At 38.1% G+C, this 26671-nt stretch overlaps 1 protein-coding gene across 2 annotated transcripts; it reads left to right on the plus strand.

Annotated features, from left to right (window-relative positions):
* The first annotated feature begins 1373 nt into the window (after positions 1-1373).
* UGT40A1 (phenol UDP-glucosyltransferase) lies at positions 1374-10833 on the plus strand. 2 transcript variants are annotated; one of them, NM_001043575.1, is given in 8 exon segments: positions 1374-1576; positions 3438-3528; positions 4708-4900; positions 5077-5271; positions 5839-6058; positions 6865-7084; positions 9250-9469; positions 10491-10833. In NM_001043575.1, coding segments are annotated over 8 exon segments (1563 nt in total). In that variant the 5' UTR covers positions 1374-1435; the 3' UTR covers positions 10774-10833.
* Positions 10834-26671: the final 15838 nt, after the last annotated feature.

The following is a 26671-nucleotide window of genomic DNA, read 5'->3' on the forward strand; positions in this document are numbered from 1 at the left end:
GTATACGTATGGAAACTTATACGCTCCTTACGGAGGTAAGAAGAGAGGGCCCTATGGTCGTCGGGTGTTTGAACCTTAATTTGAATGCCGTTCGCGAGGTTACGGGCATTCGTGAAATTTATATTTTTGGCCTTAAGGGCCAGGCAAACTCGATCCCAAGCTGCCTTCTCCTGAAGGATAACCGGGGGAGGGGTCTGGGTTTTATTTTGTGCCACCGGACGCGGCGACGGAGTGGCACGGGCTGGGGGCGCAACGGGAGTCTGAGGGCGGGGGCGCGACGCGTTCACGGCTTTGCTAATTTTAGCGGCCGCGGGAGCTCGAGACTCCGCGGCACGCTTCTTACCCTTCTGTACCAGGGTGAATCCATCCGTCGATGAGGCGGGGGCGAGGTCGACCTCCATGTCCGAGTCAGAGTCGGAGCACGAGGAGGCGGGTGCAGGCGACCTACGAGCAAGTGTAGGTGTTTTAGAGGGCGCGACGGAGGCCGCGGATGATCGCTCAGCTGAAACGATGGTCACGGCGGACGACGCAGCAGCTTTTCTCGCCAGTATAGGCGACACGGGAGCGGCAGGCACGACAGAGGCTGCGGTGCTCAATGCAGAAGCTCTGCACGCAGGTACAGGCGACGCAGGAGCAGCGAGCGCGGCGGAGTCCTCGAGAGGGCTCGCAGTGTGATTGGCCTTGAAGGCCAAAAACTCCGAGGCGAGCTGTGGGTGGCGAAGTCGGAGGAATTCCGCGAATACAGCGTCCATGATCGCTGAGTACCCAGGTGGGGCGGCCCCGGGTCTTGAAAACACTCGCCTTGCGGCGAGGCCCCAACTTCTCGGACCTGAGCGGTTCTATTGAACACAGGTGGCAATGCGGCGCGATTACTACAGGACAAAGAAAAAGCACAACAAAACAGAAATTACGAAAAGAAACAAAACAAATAAATACTTGCAGGAAACCACTTTGTCGGCAGATGTACCACGAACACAGAAACAACAAAAGGAAACAAAACAAATAAAAACTTCCAGAAAGAGCACTTAGTCGGCAGATGTACCACAAACACAGGCCGCGCGAACAATGGCCGGGCTAACAAAAGCCGGGCGAACAAAGACCGGGCGATCGAGTGGACGATGAGCACGTCCGCACGTGACGGGTGCCTCTATCGGAATGAGCACCAACGTCGATAATAATTGTACAGCTCATAGCTATCTATGAATAATATTTATTTCATAATATTATTACCCAGTTAAATATTATTATATAGCAATTAGTAGGTAATCTAAAATACATATTACACTGTATACATTTTGTGACTTGATTTGGTACTGCTGTCACAACCTCCACAGCGGGCAAGTTCACTGACACAGTCAAAGTCATTACATCATGCGCGATCGTCTGAGTCGCATCTGTCTGAGTGATTTAAACAGTAATAACTATTAAATCAATAATGTTAAGGGCAATTATATTGTGCTTGATATTAGTGACATGTAGTGCATACAAATTGTTAGCTGTTTTTCCGTTCCCTGGGAAGAGTCACATGATTTTAGGTGAAGGATATGTAAGGCTTCTCTTGGAGGCTAATCACGATGTAAGTGACATATTAATAATCGTTTTCAATATCTCAAATGTAACGTAAATAAACTAATAAATCCAGTACAGCCTGACGAGCATTGTAAAATTGCGTTTGTATCAAACCATTAAGGTTCATTTTTGCGTCTCTATATTTCATTTCGATCCCTCAATTTAATATGGAACCACGTTATGATTTTGTTTGAGCATAAATTATCAAGTTTCAAGTCATTATATAAAAATAGTCGGTGAGATATTTTTTTAATTAATAATAATATTGAAATCATGTATAACCCACCTTCCAATAATCTCTCGATTTAAGCCAGTTTTATTTTTAAAAAAAAAAATAAAAAAAATAACTTAGTAATGACAGCATTGCGTTCTGATCACTAAAAATATATCAATAAGTAATATAAATACACCAGATTCAATTTTAAAAACGGAAAGAAAAAATTCTCTAAACTAAAAATAAACTCTACTTGCTCTGCTTGTTGCTCTACAACCGAACCGTTTTGATTTGAATTTGAATATTATTACAATGACATTATGTATTATTTTGGGATTCAAAATAGAACAATACTATGTAATTGGAACGTGGCGTGAAATACTATATTATTTTTTATTATTCTTGACAGTTAATATAACTTTTATTTTTCATTGTGTTTGGCTATCGTCATGACGGACACAATCAATATTATTTCACCAAATACCGAATACGTTCATTACTGATTATAAACTCCACTACATCACGTCCCTGGCGGTAGAGTGTATTGCACCAGAACTAGATATTTCTGTAAATAAATATTCATACGTGCCGATTTGAATAAAAAAAGCCTGCGTGATCGGATTACAAACAAAACGACCTTGTTACACTGACTGATGGTTGAATTCTTAAGAGCTCGAGAACTGCTTATACAGAAAAACAACAAAATATAATATTGTTATCTTTTTGGTGTTTAAAAATCTAAATTTTTATTTAAGCATTTTTAATATGAAAATCCATATCACAGAATTAAAAGCGGATGTAGTAAAAGAAACATGTAACAGATATGCAGGATATACAACTTAAGGAACGTTGTCGTCAGGCAAGCGATTGATCGTAAAACTCATGCCGTATTCCAGTGCAGCATAATAAGAGGATATGCCGCACCGACCTCACATCATGTTGAATAAGGGCGAAAAGAAAAAAAAGACTGGAATTCCACCTATCCATTTTTCTCTATGAATTCTTTCTTAGTTTGTAAGATCACTTCATGGTGTATTGTGAACTACCGCGGAAGGATATCATCAACCCACGTATTTTTGTACCATAGCAGTTAGACAATCTGGTTTGAAGGTGTAAGACGGCAGTTATACAATTACAATTGACATTTCGATCTGATGACTCAAGTTGGGCGACAGAATCAATAATTTGATGTCTATTGACTCCACTAACCGTATAGCCAAATACTGTGAATTTGTTAACCCATCTTAGAAATAAAATTAGTTAACTAAACAAATTATTACTGGTGTTAGGATCTCGTGTGAGTCCGCACGGGTAGGTACCACCACCCTGCCTATTACTGCCGTGAAGCAGTAATGCCTTTCGGTTTGAAGGGTGGGGCAGCCGCTGTAACTATACTTGAGACCTAAGAACTTATATCTCAAGGTGGGTGGCGCATTTACGTTTTAGATGTCTATGGGCTCCAGTAACCACTTAACACCAGGTAGGTGAGCTGTGAGCTCGTCCACCCACTTTAAGCAAAAAAAAAACTGCTTATTTTGTCATTTTATTATAACGTTGGCATCTTAATTCGCAATAATAAAACTGTACTTCTAGATAAATAAACGTCTCTGTTTTTTTTCTCTTTGTATAAAATCATTCTCGTTTCTTCTCCTAGGTAACGTACTTAACGCCTGCTCCACTAAAGATTGGTCATCCAAAATTAAGACAGATCGATGTATCTTCAACCGAAAAGGGTTTTGATTTCGGTAAGAATTAATACTTTTCAAATTTACGTAGAACATTTGTCCATCCACTGTCTGGCTATCTTCTTCCGTATTCCTTTATAAGGTATACACAGTATGCTTCAGTATGTTATTGGGATTAGCAAATCATATAAAAGCGAGTTAAGGACGGACGATAAAAAAGTACTAATATAGGCATAGCTAATTAGAATATAAAAAATTTCGATAATTTTTTTAGGCCTGACTAAACGATTCATATTCTATTGCCCACGAGCAGATGATTAATATTCCTGCCCATTGTCTGTATAGGTGATTCGTATTCCTGCATTTTCTGCCGCGATATGATCATGCACTTTAGAAGGGTGGGATAACCGAGACAAGTGACATTTCGACTTAAATTTTCAAGTTGGGCGGAATTCATGATGTGGTGATCTTAAGCTAATCCTGCCGTCTAGTGGGAAAATATTCAATTGCGGGTGGTGTAAATAAGAACAAGTGCTCTAAATAATATGTCTTGACTACCAATGAAGTTGCCGTTTTACAAACCTGGCCTTTTGAAAGGTAATTTATACGTACGGCTGATAATAAATTTTAAATTAAAATAAAAAATTTATTTTAAAAATATAGTATTCTACTAGCAAATTTTTTTCAAAGAAGATTATAGCCTATGTCACTCGGGAACAGTGTAGCTTCCAAACAGTGAAAGAATTTTTCAAATCGGTTCAGTAGTTTTGAAGCCTATTCAATACAAAAAAACAAACAAATCTTTCCTCTTTATAATTTTAGTATAGATAAATACTTTAACTTTCTGTGGACAAAACGACAATTTAAAATAGATAAAAACTTGACGACCTATTTTACACTATCCCACTGCAGGCCAATCGAAATGAGGACACAGAATAATTACTTGAATACAATACAACAGATTCTCGTTGTCTCGTTGTCACGTCTCGGGTTCGAAAAATAAAGATAAATTAGTTTTAGTTACTATGACAAGCATTAATGTATTATTTTTATTTATTTATTTATGTACACACAGAAAAAAGACATAGTACAGAGTAATAGGAAAATTATGTACAAAGGCACTGCTTATTTCTTTAAGAAGTCTCTTCCAGCAGACCTGCGAGAGGATAATTAGAATAATAATAAAAAGTGATATTTTTTTTTTTCTTGTAATTAAATTAGAGGTCACTTCCATTTTAGATGGCCTGTTCAACTTTAAGAAGTTGATTAACAAAGAAGTCGATCTATCAGATACGAATCACAAGTATATCGTAATGCAATATGTAACCGAGTCATTGTTAATGCATCCCAACGTACAAAAACTGCTTTTGGATACAGATCAAACGTTTGATGCCGTGATTGTTGAGTGGATGTATAGCGACTTGTATTCTGGGTGAGAAAATTACTAAAAAATTATTAATTTATTTCGATCGATTAAATCATTTAGTACCCACGATGTTAATTACCAGTAAAAGACAGTGCATAAAAAGGTTTGGTCAATATATTTTTTATAATTAAAAAAATAACTAAGTCTACATACATATTTTACAAGATTAAATACTTTTCTAGGTTTTCAACTGTCTTCAACTGTCCATTTATTTGGTCGTCATCGCTGGAGCCCCATCCCATGATCCTTAGGCTTATTGATTCTTTACCGAATCCAGCTTACTTTCCTGATCATACTTCATCCTTAGAACCTCCCTACACATTTCTAGAGCGTGTTGAACAATTATGGAACATTGCTAAAACTTTATACAACAGATGGTAAGGAATTGTATTTTATATTGATAATTAACATTTAAGAAATCTAAAATGTAATAAAGCATTTACAATAAGCAAACATAAGGCAGGTTTTTCAGACAGATCTTTTTTGCCACGTACCATCCGGCTATGGAATGAGCTCCCCTCCACGGTGTTTCCCGAGCGCTATGACATGTCCTTCTTCAAACGAGGCTTGTGGAGAGTATTAAGCGGTAGGCAGCGGCTTGTCTCTGCCCTTGGCATTGCTGAAGTCCATGGGCGACGGTAACCACTCAACATCAGGTGGGCCGTATGCTCGTCTGCCTACAAGGGCAATAAAAAAATTAAAAAAAAAAGTTGAAATTTCATTTTCTCTGTCTAAAATGCTTACTTTTTGTAAGTGCTTTGTGTCATGCGTATCAGATCTGTGTAATAGAGCAGAAAACCGAAAAGGAGATTGAGTTTTAGGATTGAGGATTAGTTCATGATAAATCATGACCATCAACATCCGGTAAGAGAGCAAAATTTAAAGAAACGTAATAAAACAATAGAAAATAAATAAGTAAATATTATTAACCTCGTCTTCGATAGGAGATTGAAAGAAAAAGAAGAAAGTATTTACGAGAATGCGTTTGGACCAGCCGTTAAGAAACGAAACAGAGTTTTACCACCATACAACGAAGTGAAGTATAATGGATCATTGATTTTGGGAAATTCTCACGTGTCTACTGGAGTTGCTTTTAGTCTTCCTCAGAATTACAAGGCGATCTCAGGATATTATATACCGAAAAAAATACCACAGTTGCCCGATGTAAGTCAAAAAACAGATTCCTTTCATCCTTCTCATGCTCTTCTTCCAATCGCCTGGGGTCGGCGCAACATGTTTTCTCCTTCCATAATCCTCTATCATTTATCAGTTATTCGCTAATTCCCCTTTTATACATATCGTATTTCACGCAATCCATCCGTTTCTTCTTAGGTCTACCTTTGCCTCTTAAAAAAGAGATTCCTCTAATGATAGAAATTATATTCTAAATAGTTCAATTCAACTAATCGTAATAATCTGTCTCCGTACAATAAATAACAAATGTGATACATTTTTTTATAATATATAAATCTTTTTATAGCAAGTTATGTCTATGTATGCGTGCACGAAATGCATCCTAAATTGAACTATGTGATAGTCTTTAAAACTCAACTTTTAACTTAACTTGCTTCTTATAGAGAATATAGAGAAGAAATGCACAATGCAAATATATTTTTTAAATAATGCATAAAAGATACATTAAATCAATAAAGAAAACATTACACACACTACATACCACGTATTTGACGCACACACGCATGCAAACTATTTATTGTCAAACTTTTGTTCTTGACGTCTGTTGTCAAATTACTCAATTACGATTTTGGATTCACCCTCTAGGTTAACAATGACCTCTTTTGCTTTGGTCTTATTTTTAGAATAGTGTGAGAGCTGAGATCGTTAATCTCACATAAAAAAATACTACATATGGTAATTGAATTAAAAGATAGCTGATACAGATACTATTAGAAAGTTGGAATTTTGCCATTTTTTTTTTAATTTTTCGAAGATCTACTTGTATGTTTTTTCAGAAAATAAAAAATATCATGGACAAAGCAGAAAATGGTGTAATTTACTTCAGTATGGGAACAATGGTAAAAAGCAAAACATTACCAGAAGAATTGAAACGGAACCTAGTAGATATGTTTGGAAATCTAAAACAAACCGTTATATGGAAATTTGAGGAAGACTTAGATGGATTACCAAATAATGTGCATATTGTATCGTGGGCGCCGCAGCAAAGTATTCTTGGTAAGTTCCACGAATTATGATTTTAAAGAAAATTCACATAAAATTACCTGTTCAAATTTTTAAAAATTATTCACACTTTTTTTTACGCTAACTCTATTTATTACAACTGTTAGGAGGACATACAGCTAAATGGGTACAGCTGCTCTGAAATAATGCATTTAACAATTAAGTTAATTTTTTTCAACGACGGTATCCTTTTGAATTTGTTTTCATTTATTGACGAAAAAATGAGTTCACGATCCACTCGATGTCAGATAGTTACTGCCCTTGAAACATGAGCCCTTGGTCTCAATGTAAAATCAAAACAAACCAGCGTATCAAGGACGCAGATGAAATAAAATTTTAACAAACTCTGACACACAGAGAAAAATAAATCCCAATTTCGTGCTAACTTCGTTTTGAACTAATCTATCATCTATACTAAGAATGTCGCTAAATGTTGCCATTCCCTACAATCTGTCTGCATAGTAACTATATTTACTAATGCTTATTTGCTGACGTGCTTTGTTTGACGATTGCATCATTGTATGTACAATCTGTTTTGAGCATTCAGTAAGCAAGCAATCAGCATTGTAAGTACAATCTTTTTAATAAAGGTCGCGTTCTTATTTATAGCGATACCGTCCTTCAACTTTATTGTATATTTAATATAATAATATAATAATAATAATTTAAATTAATTAATTAATTATTTAATATAATAATAATAATTTAAAGTCGTCGTGGCCTAAAAGATAAGACGTCCGGTGCATTCGTGTTGAAGCGATGCACCGGTGTTCGAATCTCACAGGCGGGTACCAATTTTTCTATTGAAATACGTATTCAACAAATGTTCACGATTGACTTCCACGGTGAAGGAATAACATCGTGTAATAAAAGTGAAACCCGCAAAATTATAATTTGCGTAATTACCTACTGGTGGTAGGACCTGTTGTGAGTCCGCGCGGATAGGTACCACCGCCCTGCCTATTTCTGCCGTGAAGCAGTAATGCGTTTCGGTTTGAAGGGTGGGGCAGCCGTTGTAACTATACTGAGACCTTACAACTTATATCTCAAGGTGGGTGGCGCATTTACGTTGTAGATGTCTATGGGCTCCAGTAACCACTTAACACCAGGTGGGCTGTGAGCTCGTCCAACCATCTAAGCAATAAAAAAATATAAAAAATATTAGGTCTTTAAATGTTGCGGAATAAATTGAATAGATGTGGTTGCGCAGCTAATTGATGACACGATAAAAAAAGAAAGTACAGTTTTATTCGCGGTATAAAAAAACACAACTAAAAAGGTTCACAAAGTTGAGTTAGCCGTGTTTCCTCATTGCTGAAGGTCGTGATAGCCGACATCCGTGACTTTTTTCTCGGTGGTCGCCATTTTGTTTATCTTCAATCATCACATGCAGCATTACAGACACTAGAGTCGAGTGTGATGCGAATTCCGTAAAGTCAACATGTCGCTTGTGGCCTTCTCCGAATTCGCGAGTGATTATTAGTTTTCGACATTACCTTATACCTTGCTAATACTAAGTTAAAAATGTTTGTGAGCAAAATCTAAATTTCGTTCTCATCAACAAAAGGTAGTTAAATATGAAATCCATTATCCTAAGTTAGCTTCGTAAATTTTCCATTTTGTTTTAGTATCTGTTCTTACTTTTAATTTACTGTTATTTACATTCTCCATGTACAGCATCGACAGACAAACAACCTAAGGCGAACTATCATTGACTATAAAGAGTCTCCTCCTCGAGTCGTGTTCCTCATGTCTGAGGGTCGTGACCACCATCACCCATGAGCTTCAATCTTAGGATCTTTTTCCACTTTCCCCTGTCCACGGCGTCATGCAGCGCGCTGTACACTGTACTGTCCAAAGCGGTGCGGATCTGATCGGACCAACGAGTATGGCTGCGGCCTCTAGATCTGTTGCCTTCAACTTTCCCTGTGATCATAAGTTTAAAAAAAAAGAGTAGGCACAATATAAGTGTTATTGTTCACAATTTGTTTCCTTATCAGATCAATAAAGTTTTTCCACTAATTTGCAGTCGTTTCTAATTTCAATTCCATTTCATTTCTTAAGATGCTCAAAAAGTTTTTTTTTTTATTTACTATCATTTTTAGTATTACCATTAAAGTCCAAAAACTATCTCATCTGAACTGTGATATTTTCCACAGCTCATCCCAACTGCGTGCTATTCATCACTCATGGCGGCTTACTGTCTACAACTGAGGCACTACACTATGGGGTCCCTATAATAGGGATCCCAGTTTTTGCCGACCAATTTCTCAACATCAAAAGAGCAACCACAAAAGGATTTGCCCTCGAAGTTGACATTAACTATGAAACACCAGGAAACTTAAAGTTGGCGATCGATGAAATTTTGAACAGCCCTAAGTTAGTAATTTGTTATGAAGCTTATTTTGTATCGCGAAGTAATTAGTAGTTCTTCTTAATAAGAATAGCTTTAAGACTTCGATCTCGTGTCAAGGGAAAATGTACCTTGTAACATCTATGCCCACAGACATTTTCGGTGATTCTTTAACACTTCGCTTTCAACTTCGTTGATAAAAAGTTTTACTGTGTCTAAATACTGCAAAACACTTTGCAAATTTCTAAGCCAGCAGAAAGTAAACATTGAAGAAGAAGAAAAAGTAGTGATGAGCTAAGAATTAATATTTTGTAAACACTTTTGATGAATCGTAATTGTTATTAATAAAGCATAATTTTGCTTTCAGTTTTAGGCTATCAAGACTTATATGCTTCAAATATTAGTAAGCTTGTATTATGTAGTAATACATTAATATTTTGTACCTGCTGAGACATAATTTCGTACCTACTGGTAGTAGGGTCTCTTGTAGGTCCGCACGGATAGGTACCACCACCCTGCCTATTTCTGCCGCGAAGCAGTAATGCGTTTCGGTTTGAAGAGTGGGGCAGCCGTTGTAACTATACTGAGACCTTAGAACTTATATATCAAGGTGGGTGGCGCACTTACGTTATACATGTCTATGGGCTCCAGTAACCACTTTTTTTTTATTGCCCTTGTAGGCAGACGAGCATACGGCTCACCTGATGGTGAGTGGTTACCGTCGCCCATGGACTTCAGCAATGCCAGGGGCAGAGCCCAGCCGCTGCCTACCGCTTAATACTCTCCACAAGCCTCGTTTGAAGAAGGACATGTCATAGCGCTCGGGAAACACCGTGGAGGGGAGCTCATTCCATAGCCGGATGGTACGTGGCAAAAAAGATCTCTGGAAACGCACTGTGGATGACCGGAGTGGCCACTTAACACCAGGTGGGCTGTAATCGTCCATCCATATGAGCAATAAAAAAGAAACTTTATTTATTTTTATTCAGTCATTCATTTATAATTTACGTTTAACCTGTGTTAGTGAAGTACACAATTTTACTGTAGATATCGTGAAAACATTAAGCAGCTATCGCTGGTCTACCACGATCGTCCGGTGTCTCCTGGTGCCGAGCTGGTCCACTGGGTGGAGCACGTCGTCAAGACTAAAGGAGCTCTCCATCTGCGCTCACCAGCACTGCACGTGCCTTTCTACCAGAAGCTGTACTTAGATCTTTTTGCTGTAATTTTAATGATGCCATTGGTTTTATGCATACTTCTGAGGTATATGAAAAATAAATTATTCGGTGTTATAAAAAAGAAGGGAAAGAAGACAAAAAAGAATCAGTAATTTTAATTGATTTTTAATACATATCATGTACATATTATGAAATAAATCAAATATGTTTTATTTTTGATTGTCTTATTATAGTAAACAGACTAGCTGGGCCCGCGGCTTCGCCCGCAACAAAATGTAATTTTACATCTAGTATCTTTAAACAAGCAATTCTTGTATTCGGGGCCGATAAATCGATCTAGCTACGATTTATTTTCAGAAAATGTTGTTTTATTCGTGTTTTCAATAATCAACTTTATCGGTAATCAACTTAAACATAAACTTTTTTTTTTTATAAAGAAATTAACAAATGATATAATATAATATCAATATGTAATTCGTATTTAAATATAATTACTAAAGAACACAATTGAGCAAAAAAAAAACAGCAAAGCTAAGTCATCCTCTAGTTAATACATAAAAGCCATAAGATGCTCCAGAAAGTTAGCTACGGTAGATATTTAGGTGAATATATGTATGTATGTGTATACTTATATACATTCTCTATTGCTTATGGTTATGAGTCAAAAGATAAAAATCGTTGCAACCAGTGCCACCTCGTCGGCACTAATGTAAGGTTCAATAATAAAATTAATGTCATATTCGTCATGTTGCCCTTTGTATGTGTGCAGTTTCATATTAATTGAGCTAACGGGTCTCGAATTTTCGATGAAGATACTCTTTCGCACATACATTATTTTTTATATATATTATTAGGACGTCTTTATTCCAAAAAGACGTATTTACTGTTACTAGGACTACTACTAGGAATGGGATATACTACAAAGATATTATTGTTGTTTTTTTTATTGTTTTTTTTTTATTGCTTAGATGGGTGGACGAGCTCACAGCCCACCTGGTGTTAAGTGGTTACTGGAGCCCATAGACATCTACAACGTAAATGCGCCACCCACCTTGAGATATAAGTTCTAAGGTCTCAGTATAGTTACAACGGCTACCCCACCCTTCGAACCGAAACGCATTACTGCTTCACGGCGGAAATAGGCGGGGTGGTGGTACCTACCCGTGCGGACTCACAAGAGGTCCTACCACCAGCTTGCATGGTGAATTACTTCACGGCCCTCGTGATGATAATTATATAGATTATTGAATCCAATACACATCAAAAACGGGATATTACCCATTTTGCTTGCACAATCGACACAGCTACCCGAGCGCCTCCGAAGGAGACCTAATCGCTCAAGAGCAGCTGCTTCGCGAATGAATCTACTAGCGGATCGGAATCGCGACCTGCTGAGAAGATCCGACGAGAAACTCAGCGAGCTGATTCATGGGTTAAGTTGCACGGCGAACTCTTTGTCGAGTTCGACGAGTACGGTTACCGGGGTCCCTAAGCCTGCTCCTAGTGTTAGAGCTGAAGGCATCTAATGCAAAGGTTATTGGATCTGATAGATCCGTAAGGACGTGTCTAGGGCGTCGACGGTGACCGGCTCCTGCGTGATCAGGATTCGGGGAGTAGTCAGCGGCGGCAACGATAAGGCGATTATCATGACGATTATTACAATTAAATGAAAACCGCGCGCTTTAACTAGTGATAGCTTCATAATGACCATATAAGGTAATCGTTGATACCGGAAATCAAATTCTAGGTGCCTAGAAATTTCTAAAACAAAATAGCGAACAACGGATCAACTGTTTGAGAATAATTCGATTTCGCTCGATTCGAGTATTGCTATGTCAGTACCACAGGTGTTTTCTGGAATATGGACAATAGTTTGGGGCGTGACTCGCTTCGGTTGAGCCGTTCTTTTCACATTTCTATCTCGTCTCATACGAAAGATCTAGAAGTCCGGTCATTGCGCATCGCCGCCACAGGAAGTAGGCCGTTCCGATACAAACATATAAAAACAAACTCGCGCAGGAGGAAACAGTTTCGACGCCAGAGTTATTTTTTATTGCTTAGATGGCTGGACGAGCTCACAGCCCACCTGGTGTTAAATGGTTACTGGAGCCTATAGACATCTACAACGTAAATGCGCCACCCACCTTGAGATCTATGTTCTAAGGCCTCAGTATAGTTACAACGGCTGCCCCACCCTTCAAACCGAAACGCATTACTGCTTCACGGCAGAAATAGGCGGGGTGATGGTACCTACCCGTGCGGACTTACAAGAGGTCCTACCACCCGTAATTACGCAAATTATAATTTTGCGGGTTTCGTTTTTAATACACGATATTATTCCTTCACTGTGGAAGTCAATCGTGAAAATTTGTTGAGTACGTATTACGTATTAGAAAAATTGGTACCCGCCTGAGATTCGAACGCCGGTGCATCGCTCAACACGAATGCACCGGACGTCTTATCCTTTAGGCCACGACGACTTCGACGAGTTCGCACGAAGATTATAAGTGATCCATATTCGTGATTATTTGTTCTCGTTTTAAAAGTAGTACAGCAGTCCCACACAAAAATAAACAGGAATATTAAAATCGATTGCATTATTTTTCAACCCCTTTATATATGTTTGGTTGCGATTTACTATTTTTTTGTGTCTGAATTAATTCGATTACTATTCAACAAGTGATTTCTTCAACCTTTTAATAGTGTAAAAAATTGCTATGGCTATAGACTCGTATATTTCTTAATAGTGATTTAACAAAGTAATGAAATGTGCCAGGGGGTATCTTAAAATTAGTAATCTTATCGATATAATCATTCCGATAACTTTTAAATATGTTTCACAGCGATATTTTTCGTCATTAGCATTCTATTATCATATTAATTTAGTCCAAATCAGCACTGCCTCCACAAGAAACGAGAGGAGATATGGCCGCGATAATTAATTCCCATCGTGTATTCCGCGCGTGAGTTGTTAACATCGGTGGCTTGTGTGTATCTAAATAGAACAAATTATTCTAAAACATTGAATTTGTTAAAATTCCCATAAATAATAAATTTCAATAGATACTTGAAAATAATAAGCTTTTGGTTTTGTATTTACTATTCTATTAAAAATTGCCACCGAAAAATTGTATACAAGATAGTTCATAATAATATGAAATTATTAACTAATATATATAAGTATAATAGTTAAAACTTTATACTAAACCTTGTATTAGTTCATGTTAATATAATGTAACTCAAACACATAGCTGGGATTTATTTACTATTTCATTCATACAGGTCATTGCTTCACTCAATCTTATCTTATACCTTTAAGCGAGCAATTCTTGTATATTAATATATAATTATATAATCTAAATCTCGGAAACGGCTCCAACGATTTTCATAAAATTTAGTATACAGGGGATTTCGGGGGCGATAAATCGATCTAGCTACAATTTATTTTCAGAAAATGTTGTTTTATTCGTGTTTTCAATAATCAACTCTTCCCGACATCTATTGGCGAATAATAATACTATTTTTCTTAATTGAGGGCAACTAACCGCTTTAAAGACACAACAAGATGGCGTTATCAAAAAAAAAACCGTCTACTATTATTTATTGGTAACTTACCTGTATTTAGTATAAGTTAAAATGTAATCTTTTCTTTTGTACCTCATAGCGTAGTGGAATGGTGATCGTCCGGCATAAGCAGTTGGGGTTTGATTCTGGGTTGGGTAATCGTATTTCATTTAAATATTTGATTATTATTATTTTTTTAATTATATTTCGGTCGGACTTAATTGTCGCCACTGCATTCCGCGTAATTTTTAATTGCTTCGCGACAGATGCCGACGCCCTCTCCCGGTCTCACCTAGTGCCTGGGTGTCGCAGTTTTTATTGCCCTTGTAGGCAGACGAGCATACGGCCCACCTGATGGTGAGTGATTACCGTCGCCCATGGACCTCAGCAATGCCAGAGGCAGAGCCAAGCCGCTGCCTACTGCTTAATACTCTCCACAAGCCTCGTTTGAAGAAGGACATGCCATAGCGCTCGGGAAACACCGTGGAGGATAGCTCATTCCATAGCCGGATGGTACGTGGCAAAAAAGACCTCTGGAAACGCACTGTGGATGACCGCAGTGGCTCCAGGTAGTATGGATGAACTCTATTCCGGTGGCGGGCGGTGCGATGGTAAAAACGAGATGTCGGTATCATCTTTCGCGCTTCAAGTGTCGATTCGACGCGTTCCAGAAAACTGGGGGTCCACCGTACGGATTACAAAGTACGTGCCGCACGTCTAAGTACTGATCGTGGACCATCACACACCGTCTCCAAGTTTTGACAAGTTGTCGTGGCCTATAGGATAAGACGTCCGGTGCACTCGTGTTGAGCGATGCACCTGTGTTCGAATCTTAGGCGGGTACCAATTTGTCTAATGAAATACGTTCTCAACAAATGTTCATGATTGACTTCCACGGTGAAGCAATAACATCGTGTAATAAATATCAAACCTGCAAAATTATAATTTGCGTAATTATTGTTGGTAGGACCTCTTGTGAGTCCGCGCGGGTAGGTACCACCGTCCCGCCTATTTCTGCCTTGAAGCAGTAATGCGTTTCGGTTTGAAAGGTGGGGCAGCCGTTGTAACTATACTAATACCTTAGAACTTATATCTCAAGCTGGGTGGCGCATTTACGTTGTAGATGTCTATGGGCTCCAGTAACCACTTAACTCCAGGTGGGCTGTGAGCTCGTCCACCCATCTAAGCAATAAAAAAATAAAAAATAAAAAAACAGTTCCCCATCAAGCAGTGGAACCTTCCTCAGAGAAGACCTCCATGCGTCACGGATCGAACGGTCAAGTACCCAGAGCACACAGGTTTTTTTAAGCCAGAGAATTTCCCTGTGCCGCGAACCCACTCCCCGCGCGTAGTCGTCAGTAGTGTATTTTTTTTTTAATTCAATTAATTATTATTTTTTATATTTAATTAATTAATATTTTTTTTTGTAATAAACAATTTTAATCTTTGTAGTTTAGTTTCTTATACCTGCCGTCAGGCGGACATAACAAGTAGCTTCTTGAAGAATTTCTGAATTATACAAAATAAATTAAAATTCGTTGCAAAGGCATCCATCCATTGGCGACTCTTGAAATTAATTCAAAGGAGGGCTTCCGTTTAAAAATTTGAGAAAGAATTCACGGACTTCAACTTACATTCCTTCCGTTCGAGATTATAATACTTTATTGTAATCCGAATATCAATATCAAAGACCCTATTTGACTTGACGTCTTTTGGATTACTCAAAACGCCTAACAACTTCTAAGTATATTTTCTACGAGTCAATGACTAGTCTCAAATTCATTAAAATCTTTAAACCTTTTAACACGCTAAGCTCGAAATTTCCTGTTAATCAGAACAGGAGATTAAAAGGTACACGCATTAAATAAATTCACGTTTGCTTTTAAAGCAGGTAATATTTTTTCGAAGTGTGTACATATAATTGTTTCTGGGTGTGATCTTCTTTCTAGAGTGGCTCAGAAAATTATTTTGGTCTCCGACACAAAAAGTCTCGATTTTACCTGGTCTCCGCCAGTGTGTCACTACTCATGAACTCCGGGGACTTTGAGATCTTTTTCCAACACTATCAACCCAATGCGCCGGTTATTGGCCCAACGATCGCACATTCTCTGCTCTTTTTTGGGTCTGGAATCAAATCATTCCTTGTGTTTCAGCTGTGGGGGCTTATCTCGGATTTAAATCCAACTAAACAATATCTCCGTCGCATTTTGGCCCAAACAGCTGGACTTTTATACGACGTCGGCTATATGCCCGTAATCTATCTATCTATCTATATATATATATATAAATGAATTGCTGTTCGTTAGTCTCGTTAAAACTCGAGAACGACTGGACCGATTTGTCTAATTTTGGTCTAGAATTATTTGTGGAATTTCAGAGAAGGTTTAAATGGTAGATAAATATGAAAATGTTCGGAAAAAAATAAAAATAACAATTTTGTTTTTCCTTTGATGTGTCCTCCGTCGGAAGGATTCCTTTTGTTTGTTTTAAGTTTATTTTATACAAAAGTTTAGGTCTTTTATTTATCGATTTCGGCACTACGAAGTCTGTCGGGTAAGCTAGTTATCTATATAAATAGCATTATGTTTCCATTGCGACATTAAGTTTTGCACAATAAATTCTCGTTTCATATTATTTCAAAGTGTTATTTTAATTAACAGATGAGACATGATTTATGTTTGCTATAGTAATGTCTGAGCTTAAACCAATTTATTAGCATCCGAATAACTGTTATTAATTTTCTTTTCGGTAATCATAAATTACATATTTAGGTCACACTTAGATGTATAAACAACAGATCTAGAGGCCGCAGCCCGACTCGTTGGTCCGATCAGATCCGCACCACTTTGGACAGTACAGTGTACAGCGCGCTGCATGACGCCGTGGACAGGGGAAAGTGGAAAAACATCTTAAGATTGAAGCTCATGGGTGATGGTGGTCACGACCCTCAGACATGAGGAACACGACTCGAGGAGGAGGAGGAGATGTGTAAACGGACATCGTCTAAATTACCCACATATGAAGTAAGCATCAAACGTGGCTCATGAATAATCAATGAAAGACTCTTTTGAGCATCGCACGATGAAGATTCCACGAATTTCACACAGCTATTTCATTTATGTACCTAAAACATACATTCAATAAAAGCTTCGCTCAAATTATCTTTCAGAATTGTTTTTGGAGTCAAATTTACATCAGTTACTAGCTGACCCGGCAGACTTCGTAGTGCCTCAATCGATAAATAAAATACCTTAACTTTTGTATAAAATAAACTTAAAACAAACAAAACGAATCCGTCCGACGGGGGACACATCAAAGGGAAAACAAAATTGTTATTTTTATTTAATTCCGAGCATTTTCATATTTATCTACCTTTTAAACCTTCTCTGGACTTCCACGAATAATTCAAGACCAAAATTAGCCAAATCGGTCCAGCCGTTCTCGAGTTTTAGCGAGAGTAACGAACAGCAATTCATTTTTATATATGTAGATTATCGTACATAGGTATCCCATTATTATTATTATATTAACATTATTGCTCCTGTCATTATTATTATTATATATTACATATTATATTACTGCTATCATATCATATCGTATCACATTACCAAGTCTCCCATTACTTAAAATAATAGTGACGTCTGCGATTTTGAATTAAACCCTTACACGTCTTTTTATATTAACTAATTGTCCCCTGGTGGTCGAAATTCGACTATAATTAATTTAAATTATAAGTTTGTACACTATTATGATTCTATTGTCAAAGACTATTGTCAAGATTTCGCCAAGACTACACTCTATACATTTATTCTATTCTCAATTTGACCACAGACTGTAAGCAATAAGAAGTTTGACAATAAACCAATGCCAATGCAAAACCAACCGTATGCCTGCGGGTGTGTCAAATACATGGTAGTGTGTGTAATGTTTTATTTATTGATTTAATGTATTTTTTTATGTATAATTTAAAAAAAAATTACCATTCTACACTTCTTCTCTATATTCTCTATAAGTGTGTAAAATTTCATACTCCTCCGTCCGCGCAATTTTCGTGAAAAGGGGTACAAAGTTTTTGCTTTACGTATTAATAAATAGATTTTGCTTAAACGCAAAAATGATTTAAAATAATGAATAAAAAAAACGTGTTTTAGTTTAAAAAACAAATGCTACATTAGAACATAAATAATGTCATTTTCTACTTAAATTCTATTACCTATCCGTCTTATTTACCCTGTTTTCCGAAAAAATAAATTGTTGCACTTGTAGGCAGACGAGCATACGCCTCGCCTAATGGTGAGTGGTTACTGTCGCCCATGGACTTCAGCAATGCACGAGGGGCAGAGCCAAGCCGCTGCCTACCACCTACAATGTGTGACAAGAAACAGTAGATAAAGAGTCTATACGAAAATAAGTGATGGAGCTAAGACCATGAGCAACTATATGCACTCAATTTTTGTTTTATCTTTAGGAAAATCAATTATAACAAAATTATGAAGTGATAACATAAGAAGTGATCATGAGTGATGATAAAATCGTATCAATAATACATTATATATATATATATATAACTTATAACAATTATTGCTAAATCATAATGACATTTCATAAATGTACATTTTAGTGCACAGAATTGTACTTAGAATGAAGTTTTGAATTTTTTTATGGTTTTTTTTTTTTATTTTGAAGTATCGTATTTCTGCCGTGAAGCAGCAATACCTTTCGGTTTGAAGGGCGGGGCAGTCGTTGCGATGAGCATAGCTGAGACTTGGAATCCATCTCTCGATATGGGCAGCGACTTGGACGTGGTTAATGTCTATGGGCTTTTTTTTATTGCTTAGATGGGTGGATGAGCTCACAGCCCACCTGGTGTTAAGTGGTTACTTGAGCCCATAGACATTTACAACGCAAATATGCCACCCACCTTGAGATATAAGTTCTAAGGTCTCAGTATAGTTACAACGGTTGCCCCACCCTTCAAGCCGAAACGCATTACTGCTTCACGGCAGAAATAGGCGGGGTGGCGGTACCTACCCGTGCGGACTCACAAGAGGTCCTATCACCAGTAATTACGCAAATTATAATTTTGCGGGTTTTATTTTTATTACACGATGTTATTCCTTCACTGTGGAAGTAAATCGTGAACATTTATTGAGTACATATTTCATTAGAAAAATTGGCACTCGCCCGAGATTCGGACACTGGTGCATCGCTCAACACGAATGCACCGGACGTCTTATCCTTTAGGCCACGACGACTTCACACAACTAAGCAAAAAAAATACATTTAAAATCTTTGTAAACATTAACAAGATATTGTTTGAGATGATCCGATCATCTCGTTTCTACCATCGCACCGCCCGCTATCGAAGTAAAGTTCATCAATACTATCTAGAGCCACTGCGCTTATCCACAGTGCGTTTATGAAGATTTTTTGGCCACGCACCAACCGGCTTTGGACTGAGCTCCCCTCCACGGTGTTTCCCGAGCGCTCTGACATGTTTTTCTACAATCGAGGTAAGTATTTTTATTTTTATTGCTGAGGTGGGTGAACGAGCTCACAGTCCACCTGGTGTTAAGTGGTTACTGGAGCCCATAGACATCCACAACGTAAATGTGCCACCCACCTTGAGATGTAAGTTCTAAGGTCTCAGTATAGTTACAACGGCAGCTCCACCCTTCAAATCGAAATGCATTACTGCTTCACGGCTAAAATAGGCAGGGCGGTGGTACCCACCCGCGCGGACTCGCAAGAGGTCCTACCACCAGTATAGTACTTAACAGTAGGCAGCGACTTGGTTCTGCCCCTGGCATTGCTGAAGTCCATGTGCTACAATAACCAAGGTGGACCGTATGCTCGTCTGCCTACGGGGGCAATAAAAACAAAATAAAAAATAAAAAAGACGACAGAATATTCCAGCCCTGTACAACTATTTTACAGTTCAATCGTTGGTTGATAAGAATTGATTTATTAAATATGTTATCGGCAATTTGTATAATACGGTATTTTATACAATACCTAGGCAATGTTTTTTTTTTTTATTGCCTTTGTAGGCAGACGAGCACACGGCCCACCTGATGGTGAGTGGTTGCCGTCGCCCATGGACTTCAGCAATGCCAAGGGCAGAGCCAAGCCGCTGCCTACCGTATAGAATATCTAAAACGTTAAGGTAATATGTGAAATATTTTTCATGTTATACTTTGTCAAGGCATTCTACTTAGGAACCCCGGTAACCGTACTCGTCGGATTCGACAAAGAGGTCGACGTGCAACCTAACTCATGCATCAGCCCGCTAAGTTTCTCGCCGGATCTTCTCAACGGGTCGCGATTCCGATCCGATAGCCGATTCATTCGCGAAGCAGTTGCTCTTGAGTTGTTAGATCTCCTTCGGAGGCGCTCGGGTAGCTGTTAGCAAATCCCACCCCTCCTGGCTGAGCCTTTGAAGACTGATTACTTAACTTTTAACCGATTACTTATGAGTCAATTAGATTATGTTAGTTAACCCAGAAGAATTTTAAGTTAAATGTTATTTGATTGTGATTTTTCTATAAATACCGTTGAATAAATATTGTTTTTCATCAGAACTAACTACTTACTAATTGTTAATTTTAATAAAGATGATATAATGTGTTATTTTTGTCTGTCATTTTATACCCTTCTGCTTCCTTTTTTTTATTGCTTATATGGGTGGACGATTTCACAGCCCACCTGGTGTTAAGTGGTTACTGGAGCCCATAGACATGTAAAACGTAAATGCGCCACCCACCTTGAGATATAAGTTCTTAGGTCTCAGTATAGTTACAACGGCTACCCCACCCTTCAAACCGAAACGCATTACTGCTTCACGGCAGAAATAGGCAGGGTGGTGGTTGGTACCTACCCGCACGGACGAAATATATCATATAGATTTACAATATTTGTTTGTTGAATGTATTAAAACATTTTGCGGTAGACCACTTACTCACCAATGTATAGAGATTAGATTACGAGAACATAACTAATCATTTTTATCGTGGAATCAGTTACAGTAAAATAAGTAGTGACAGATTAATGTATAGAAATGAACTGCTGTTCGTTAGTCTCGCTAAAACTCGAGAACGGCCTTTACCGATTTGGCTAATTTTGGTCTTGAATTATTTTTGGAAGTCCAGAAAAGGTTTAAAAGATAGATAAATATGAAAATGCTTGGACATAAATAATAATAATAATTTTGTTTTTCCTTTGATGTTATCCCCTGTCGGACGGATGCCTTGTTTTTTTTTTAAGTTTTTTTTTATACAAAAGTTTAGGTCTTTTATTAAATTTATCGATTGAGGCACTACGAACTTTTTTTTTTTTATGATTGAAGGATTACTGGTGGCCCGGAGGCCTTTCCAGTTTCACCAGGACAGGTGGGCGAGCAAAGGCTCAGCCAGGAGGGGTGGGATTTGCTAACAGCTACCCGAGCGCCTCCGAAGGAGACCTAACAACTCAAGAGTAGCTGCTTCGCGAATGAATCTACTACCGGATCGGAATCGCGACCCGCTGAGAAGATCCGGCGAGAAACTCAGCGAGCTGATTCATGGGTTAGGTTGCACGGCGAACTCTTTGTCGAGTTCGACGAGTACGGTTACCGAGGTCCCTAAGCCTGCTCCTAGAGCTGAAGGCGTCTAGTGCAAAGGTTATTGGATCTGATGGATCCGTAAGGACGTGTCTAGGGCGTCGACGGTGACTGCACTACGAACTCTGCCGGGTCAGCTAGTAACGAATATTATTCCTTCTAGCTAAAGATGAACAGTAAGGCCATATGGATATTGTCCGAAGATCGAACACGACCATTGCGGTGCGTTGATAATAATATTTGGTTGTCCACTTTATTCTAAAAACGTATTTATTTATCGCCTATACATATTATCAAGATACCTACAGACACTCATATCGGTGTCTCGTTCTGACTAACTTCATTCTTGGATAGCCTTCCATCTATCGATATCTTATGAATTTTTCTTCTTTTTTTTTTTTTTTTTTTCCACAGGAGAAAATCGCCGGATCCCCACCCGCACGGCAGGTGGGGTATGTGGGAGTCGAACCTCACTAAAAACTCCTGCCGCTCACAGCCGGCGCCCTACCCCGGACCGGGTGGGAACCCAATCGTATCGATTATGAATAGGCTATATTGGTCGTATCTTTGAAAGCAAAGTCATAACTGAAGATTTATAACATGATAACACAAAAAGACTTATAATATATTTCTAGACAACAATATACATTACATACCGAATGATCATTGTTCTATACCTACTCTTCGTATATACTGTGTTACTTATAATATTTTGTATTCAAATTTAACAATATTTGCTATGTGTATGTGCATTACTATAATTCTCATGTTGTATTTATTATTTTAGCTGTCCTACACACACTCATCACTTTTAATCATTATTCTCATAATCCACTCGCAGGTCTGCTGGAAGAGATTTCTTAAAGAAATAAGCAGTGCCTTTGTACATAATTTTCCTATTACTCTGTAGTATGTCTTCTTTTTTGTGTGTACATAAATAAAAAATACATTTTATTTTTCGCATCACAATTATTTAAATGCTTCTAGAGACTAAAGTTGTAGTATTGATTTTATTATATGTCGGCTGTCCCACACTTCAAGCTGGATGGTATAAATACTCGCGGCATAAACAGGCTGGATGGTGATACCCATGCTAGCTTAACACATGCCCTATCACCAGTAACCCTACAAAAATGCTACTGTTAATTATTTGATGAATATTTTACTTGCTTTTATGACACCCACATCGGCTGTTATTCCAGGCCGTTAGTGCTATTCTGTGGTGTCCAGACAGAAATCTTTTTTATTTTCAATAATTTCCCGTTAAATTCATGAAATATAAACAGCACCCATATTCAGCTGCAATTTTACACCTAAAATGTTAATGATCACAAACGAAGCCATTAAGTACAGGCTATTTATTGTAATCATTAATGAACCCTGGTAAGCGTCTTGAACTTTTGACCTAATGTTTTTGTGCAGTTAGAAATCTGGAATTTACATTTAAAACTTTGGATTAGTAAAGAGATAATTTCATCAGTACACATATTTGTATACAGTATAATTATACATATATGTAGGACGGCGGACTAACGAGAAATGGACCCATCTTATTTTTATTTTTATTTTTTACACTAAAAAACAACAACATATTATTATCACTTTTACATCTTACCACCACCACACACACTAATCTTTTTTATCTGACTACCTACTGACTTTGACAGCCCATCCACAAAGGGTTGTTAGATTTAAATAAAATTAAATTCTAAAAAATACTCCTCACGGCCGTCCTGGTTAATTATCTGATCCAGATGAACAATTTTCTTTCGACGTAACCCATGGTTTCATGAAATCAGCAGAAGTCGTGTTGATTGGACCTTCTGCATTTCCAACTTTCCTCAAACCATATCGGTCATTTCCTTTTTTTTTTAAGACTTCATAAGATCCTAGGTACTTAGGAAATAATTTACTGCCTTGAGAGGCACTCTTTGCGTTGCTCACACTGCGTTTTCTTGATTGCAACTAAATCGCCAACTTTGTAAGACGTCGCTTCTTTTCTCTTTCGTTTATAATAATAATAATAATTTATTTATTTCTCTCATAAAGGTATAGTACAAATACAAAATTAAATGGAAATTAACCTTATAATTTATTTTGTAAGCCTTTGAAAGAGCTGAAGTCTGTACTAGGTTCAGGCCTGTATTACTGATCTCCAGGCTCCCTCCTTCTTAAGATAAAATAGATTAGGTTAAGTCGTGAACAGATGCTGCGGACTAGTGTTGAGAGATCATTAGGTGTTATCATTTAAAGTTATTATGCGTGTGTGTGTGAATGTGTGTGTATTTGTATGTGTGTGAGTGTGTGTGTATATGTGGGCGTGTGCGCGCATGCATGTTGTATTGTGTATGGGTGAGTATCTGCATCTATACGTGTTCATTATTACTATTACATAGGTATAAATAATTAAATTTAATTTGAAGTATTTAGGTAAAGCTAAATAGAATTTTGAGAAATTTGAAGCATTTAGGTAAAGCTATAAATAGAAAATCTGCGTTAGCTCACCGCCGGTTGGCAGAGTTCCCAGAAGGCTGGCAGCATTTCCACGCTGGATAGCAATGCTAATTCTTTGTGCAAAATACGTACCGGCCTTCTGGTCTTCCGAGGCCTCAAAAAGTTTTTTTTTAAGGTCCTTAAAAAAGCTTGTAGCAGATGGGCCCCAGGGGCCCAAAGTTTCCACCCCAAACGGAACAAAAATGAAATCTTTGGAGAGATTTTCATATTTCCGTCGTTTGAGGCCTTCAGCCGTTGAAGCAGCGCTGCCAGCGTTAGAATTAGTCCCAGAAAGACGTGTCGGTGCCATGGTATCTACACAAGTCGCATCCCAAACGAGCGACCGACCCATCTTCCAGGGAATCGTCGACATACCGTCTGGTCTCTTACCATCGCTTCGCACCAAACCATTCGGTTCTAGAATGGCTGGCACGCCGGCGCTGACAAGGGCCCGACGGATGATGTCATTTATGCTGGCGTGGCGGGATATTCTGCCAGCGCTTTTCACGCATGAGAGCCCGTGGCAACCAAAGCGGTCGACAATGTTGCCACACTGGCAGTGATGCTGAACACAGCAAGGTGCCCCCAGGCGAAGACAGGTTGCTAAACGAAAGCTATTGTCGGACATTAGAGTGCCGTGTGAAGTGATGGATGGGCCTGCAACCATAGCCCCAATTCCCATTCTGCAACTGCGAGGAGGCGAGCACGCTCTGTTGAATCTCTACATGAGTCAAGTAAATTTTTACGTATTAATTCACAGAGCGGCTCATCCCACAATCGCTGAGAAGTCGGGACCGTGGGTAGATCAGTATTAGGGCAGGTGAGTAACCACTCATTTCTTGCTTCAGTCATATAAGTGATTTTTGGATCCAATAAAGGCGAAGACAAAATTTTAGAAACGAGTTCGTAAGTACTGTGGACTGAACCAAGAAATGCTGGTAATGCTACACATGAAATTTTGCGGATGCCTAGGCCCCCAAGCTTTATCGGGAGAGAAGCTAGGGACCATATTCGGTCGTCCATGTCTACGTTCAAAACCGCGACGAGTGTATCTCTCACTATGTTGTCCAAATCCTGTAAAAGAGTTTCCTGTGTCCAGATTGGACAACACCGGAGGTAGTAGGTAAATTTGGGAACGAAAAGGCAGTATCTAATGATGTTGTAAGCCATATGGGTGTTAATTTTGAGTAGACGGCCTGAACATGCACTAAAATTTAGGATTTTCTCTTTAACGAAGTCCTGCATGGACTCCTCAAAGACTGGGACACCCAAGAGACGAAGTGATGACTTATCTACAATTTGAATGCTAGGAATAAGCTTCTTAATTTTCTCTAAAGTTGGTAACGAAATTTTATCATTTGAAACAAAAATTTCACATTTATTTAAATTAATTTAGAGACCAATTTCATGAAATTTTTCTTTTAAAAATAAAAAATCATCTAAAACAGAATCCACATCGATTAATAATTAAATTGATTAATTGGGCTCAAAAACAAAAAAGCAAGATTACTTCACAGTCTGGAGTAAGTTCTCTGTTTGCTCGTAGTCTAGGTCGTGAAGCCAATTTGTTAGTGCATGTTTGCATTGGGTCTGTGTCATGGGGTATATATTAATCAGCTTATTGATTTTATTGTATATGAAGCTACTTAGAAAGCCATAGAAACGTTGAGCTAACGATGTAGAAACAAGTATTGTGGGACGCACACCATGCCCGCGCCGCTGACTTACGAGCAATGTCGAATCGTATCGAGTTTTCGAGTGTGTAGTCATAATAAGGTTAAGGATAAATAATTTACGGACAGAAAGGACTTTACGGGTTTTGTAAAGATCATTTGTAGGAAACATATAAGGTAGCCGCCATCCAACTTTCAAAATACATCTCTGAGCACGTTCAAGTTTTAAAAAGTGTGTTTTGGAAGACCCGCCCCATACCACTATGCAGTACTGTGTGACTGATTGACAAAGCGCTAGATAAACGAGTGTAAGTACGTTCCTGTCAGTAACATGACGCAGATTTTTAAAAATGTAAGTGAGTTTGCGGTAATCTGGACGACGGAACGTCAGTATATTTTTTTATGTTTTCTTCTTGTATCTTCAGTAGCGATTCTTTAGCTTTTTCTCTCAGCTCTTGTCTTTTTTCTTTAAAAATTTGTATTTCTTCTTCCTCTATTAACTTCTTAAGTTCATCATCGTCTTTATCTTTTATTTTAGTGCCAAAGAGTAATTCAAATGACATCATTCCTGTGCTTCTTTGGTAGGTACCATTCAGACCACCGGTGTAACCACACACCTTTTGTTATTTACATTCACGGATTTCTTGTTTTTTTTTTGTTTTGGTGAACTTTTATAATTGACTTTGAACTAAACTCTTTAGAAACCTGATGCTTAGAAGATCG

Source organism: Bombyx mori, chromosome 7 (genome assembly GCF_030269925.1).
Source record: "Bombyx mori chromosome 7, ASM3026992v2".
In the NCBI taxonomy this organism is placed as follows: domain Eukaryota; kingdom Metazoa; phylum Arthropoda; class Insecta; order Lepidoptera; family Bombycidae; genus Bombyx; species Bombyx mori.

What these genes read in the sequence shown, in the direction of transcription:
- UGT40A1 (XM_021351352.3), top strand. Translation starts at nt 4,782, where the DNA reads ATGCAATATGTAACCGAGTCATTGTTAATGCATCCCAACGTACAAAAA. An exon ending in TATAGCGACTTGTATTCTGG is followed by an intron (nt 4,901 to 5,076) that starts GTGAGAAAATTA and finishes ATACTTTTCTAG; the next exon opens with GTTTTCAACTGTCTTCAACT. An exon ending in GAAATTTTGAACAGCCCTAA is followed by an intron (nt 9,470 to 10,490) that starts GTTAGTAATTTG and finishes ATTTTACTGTAG; the next exon opens with ATATCGTGAAAACATTAAGC.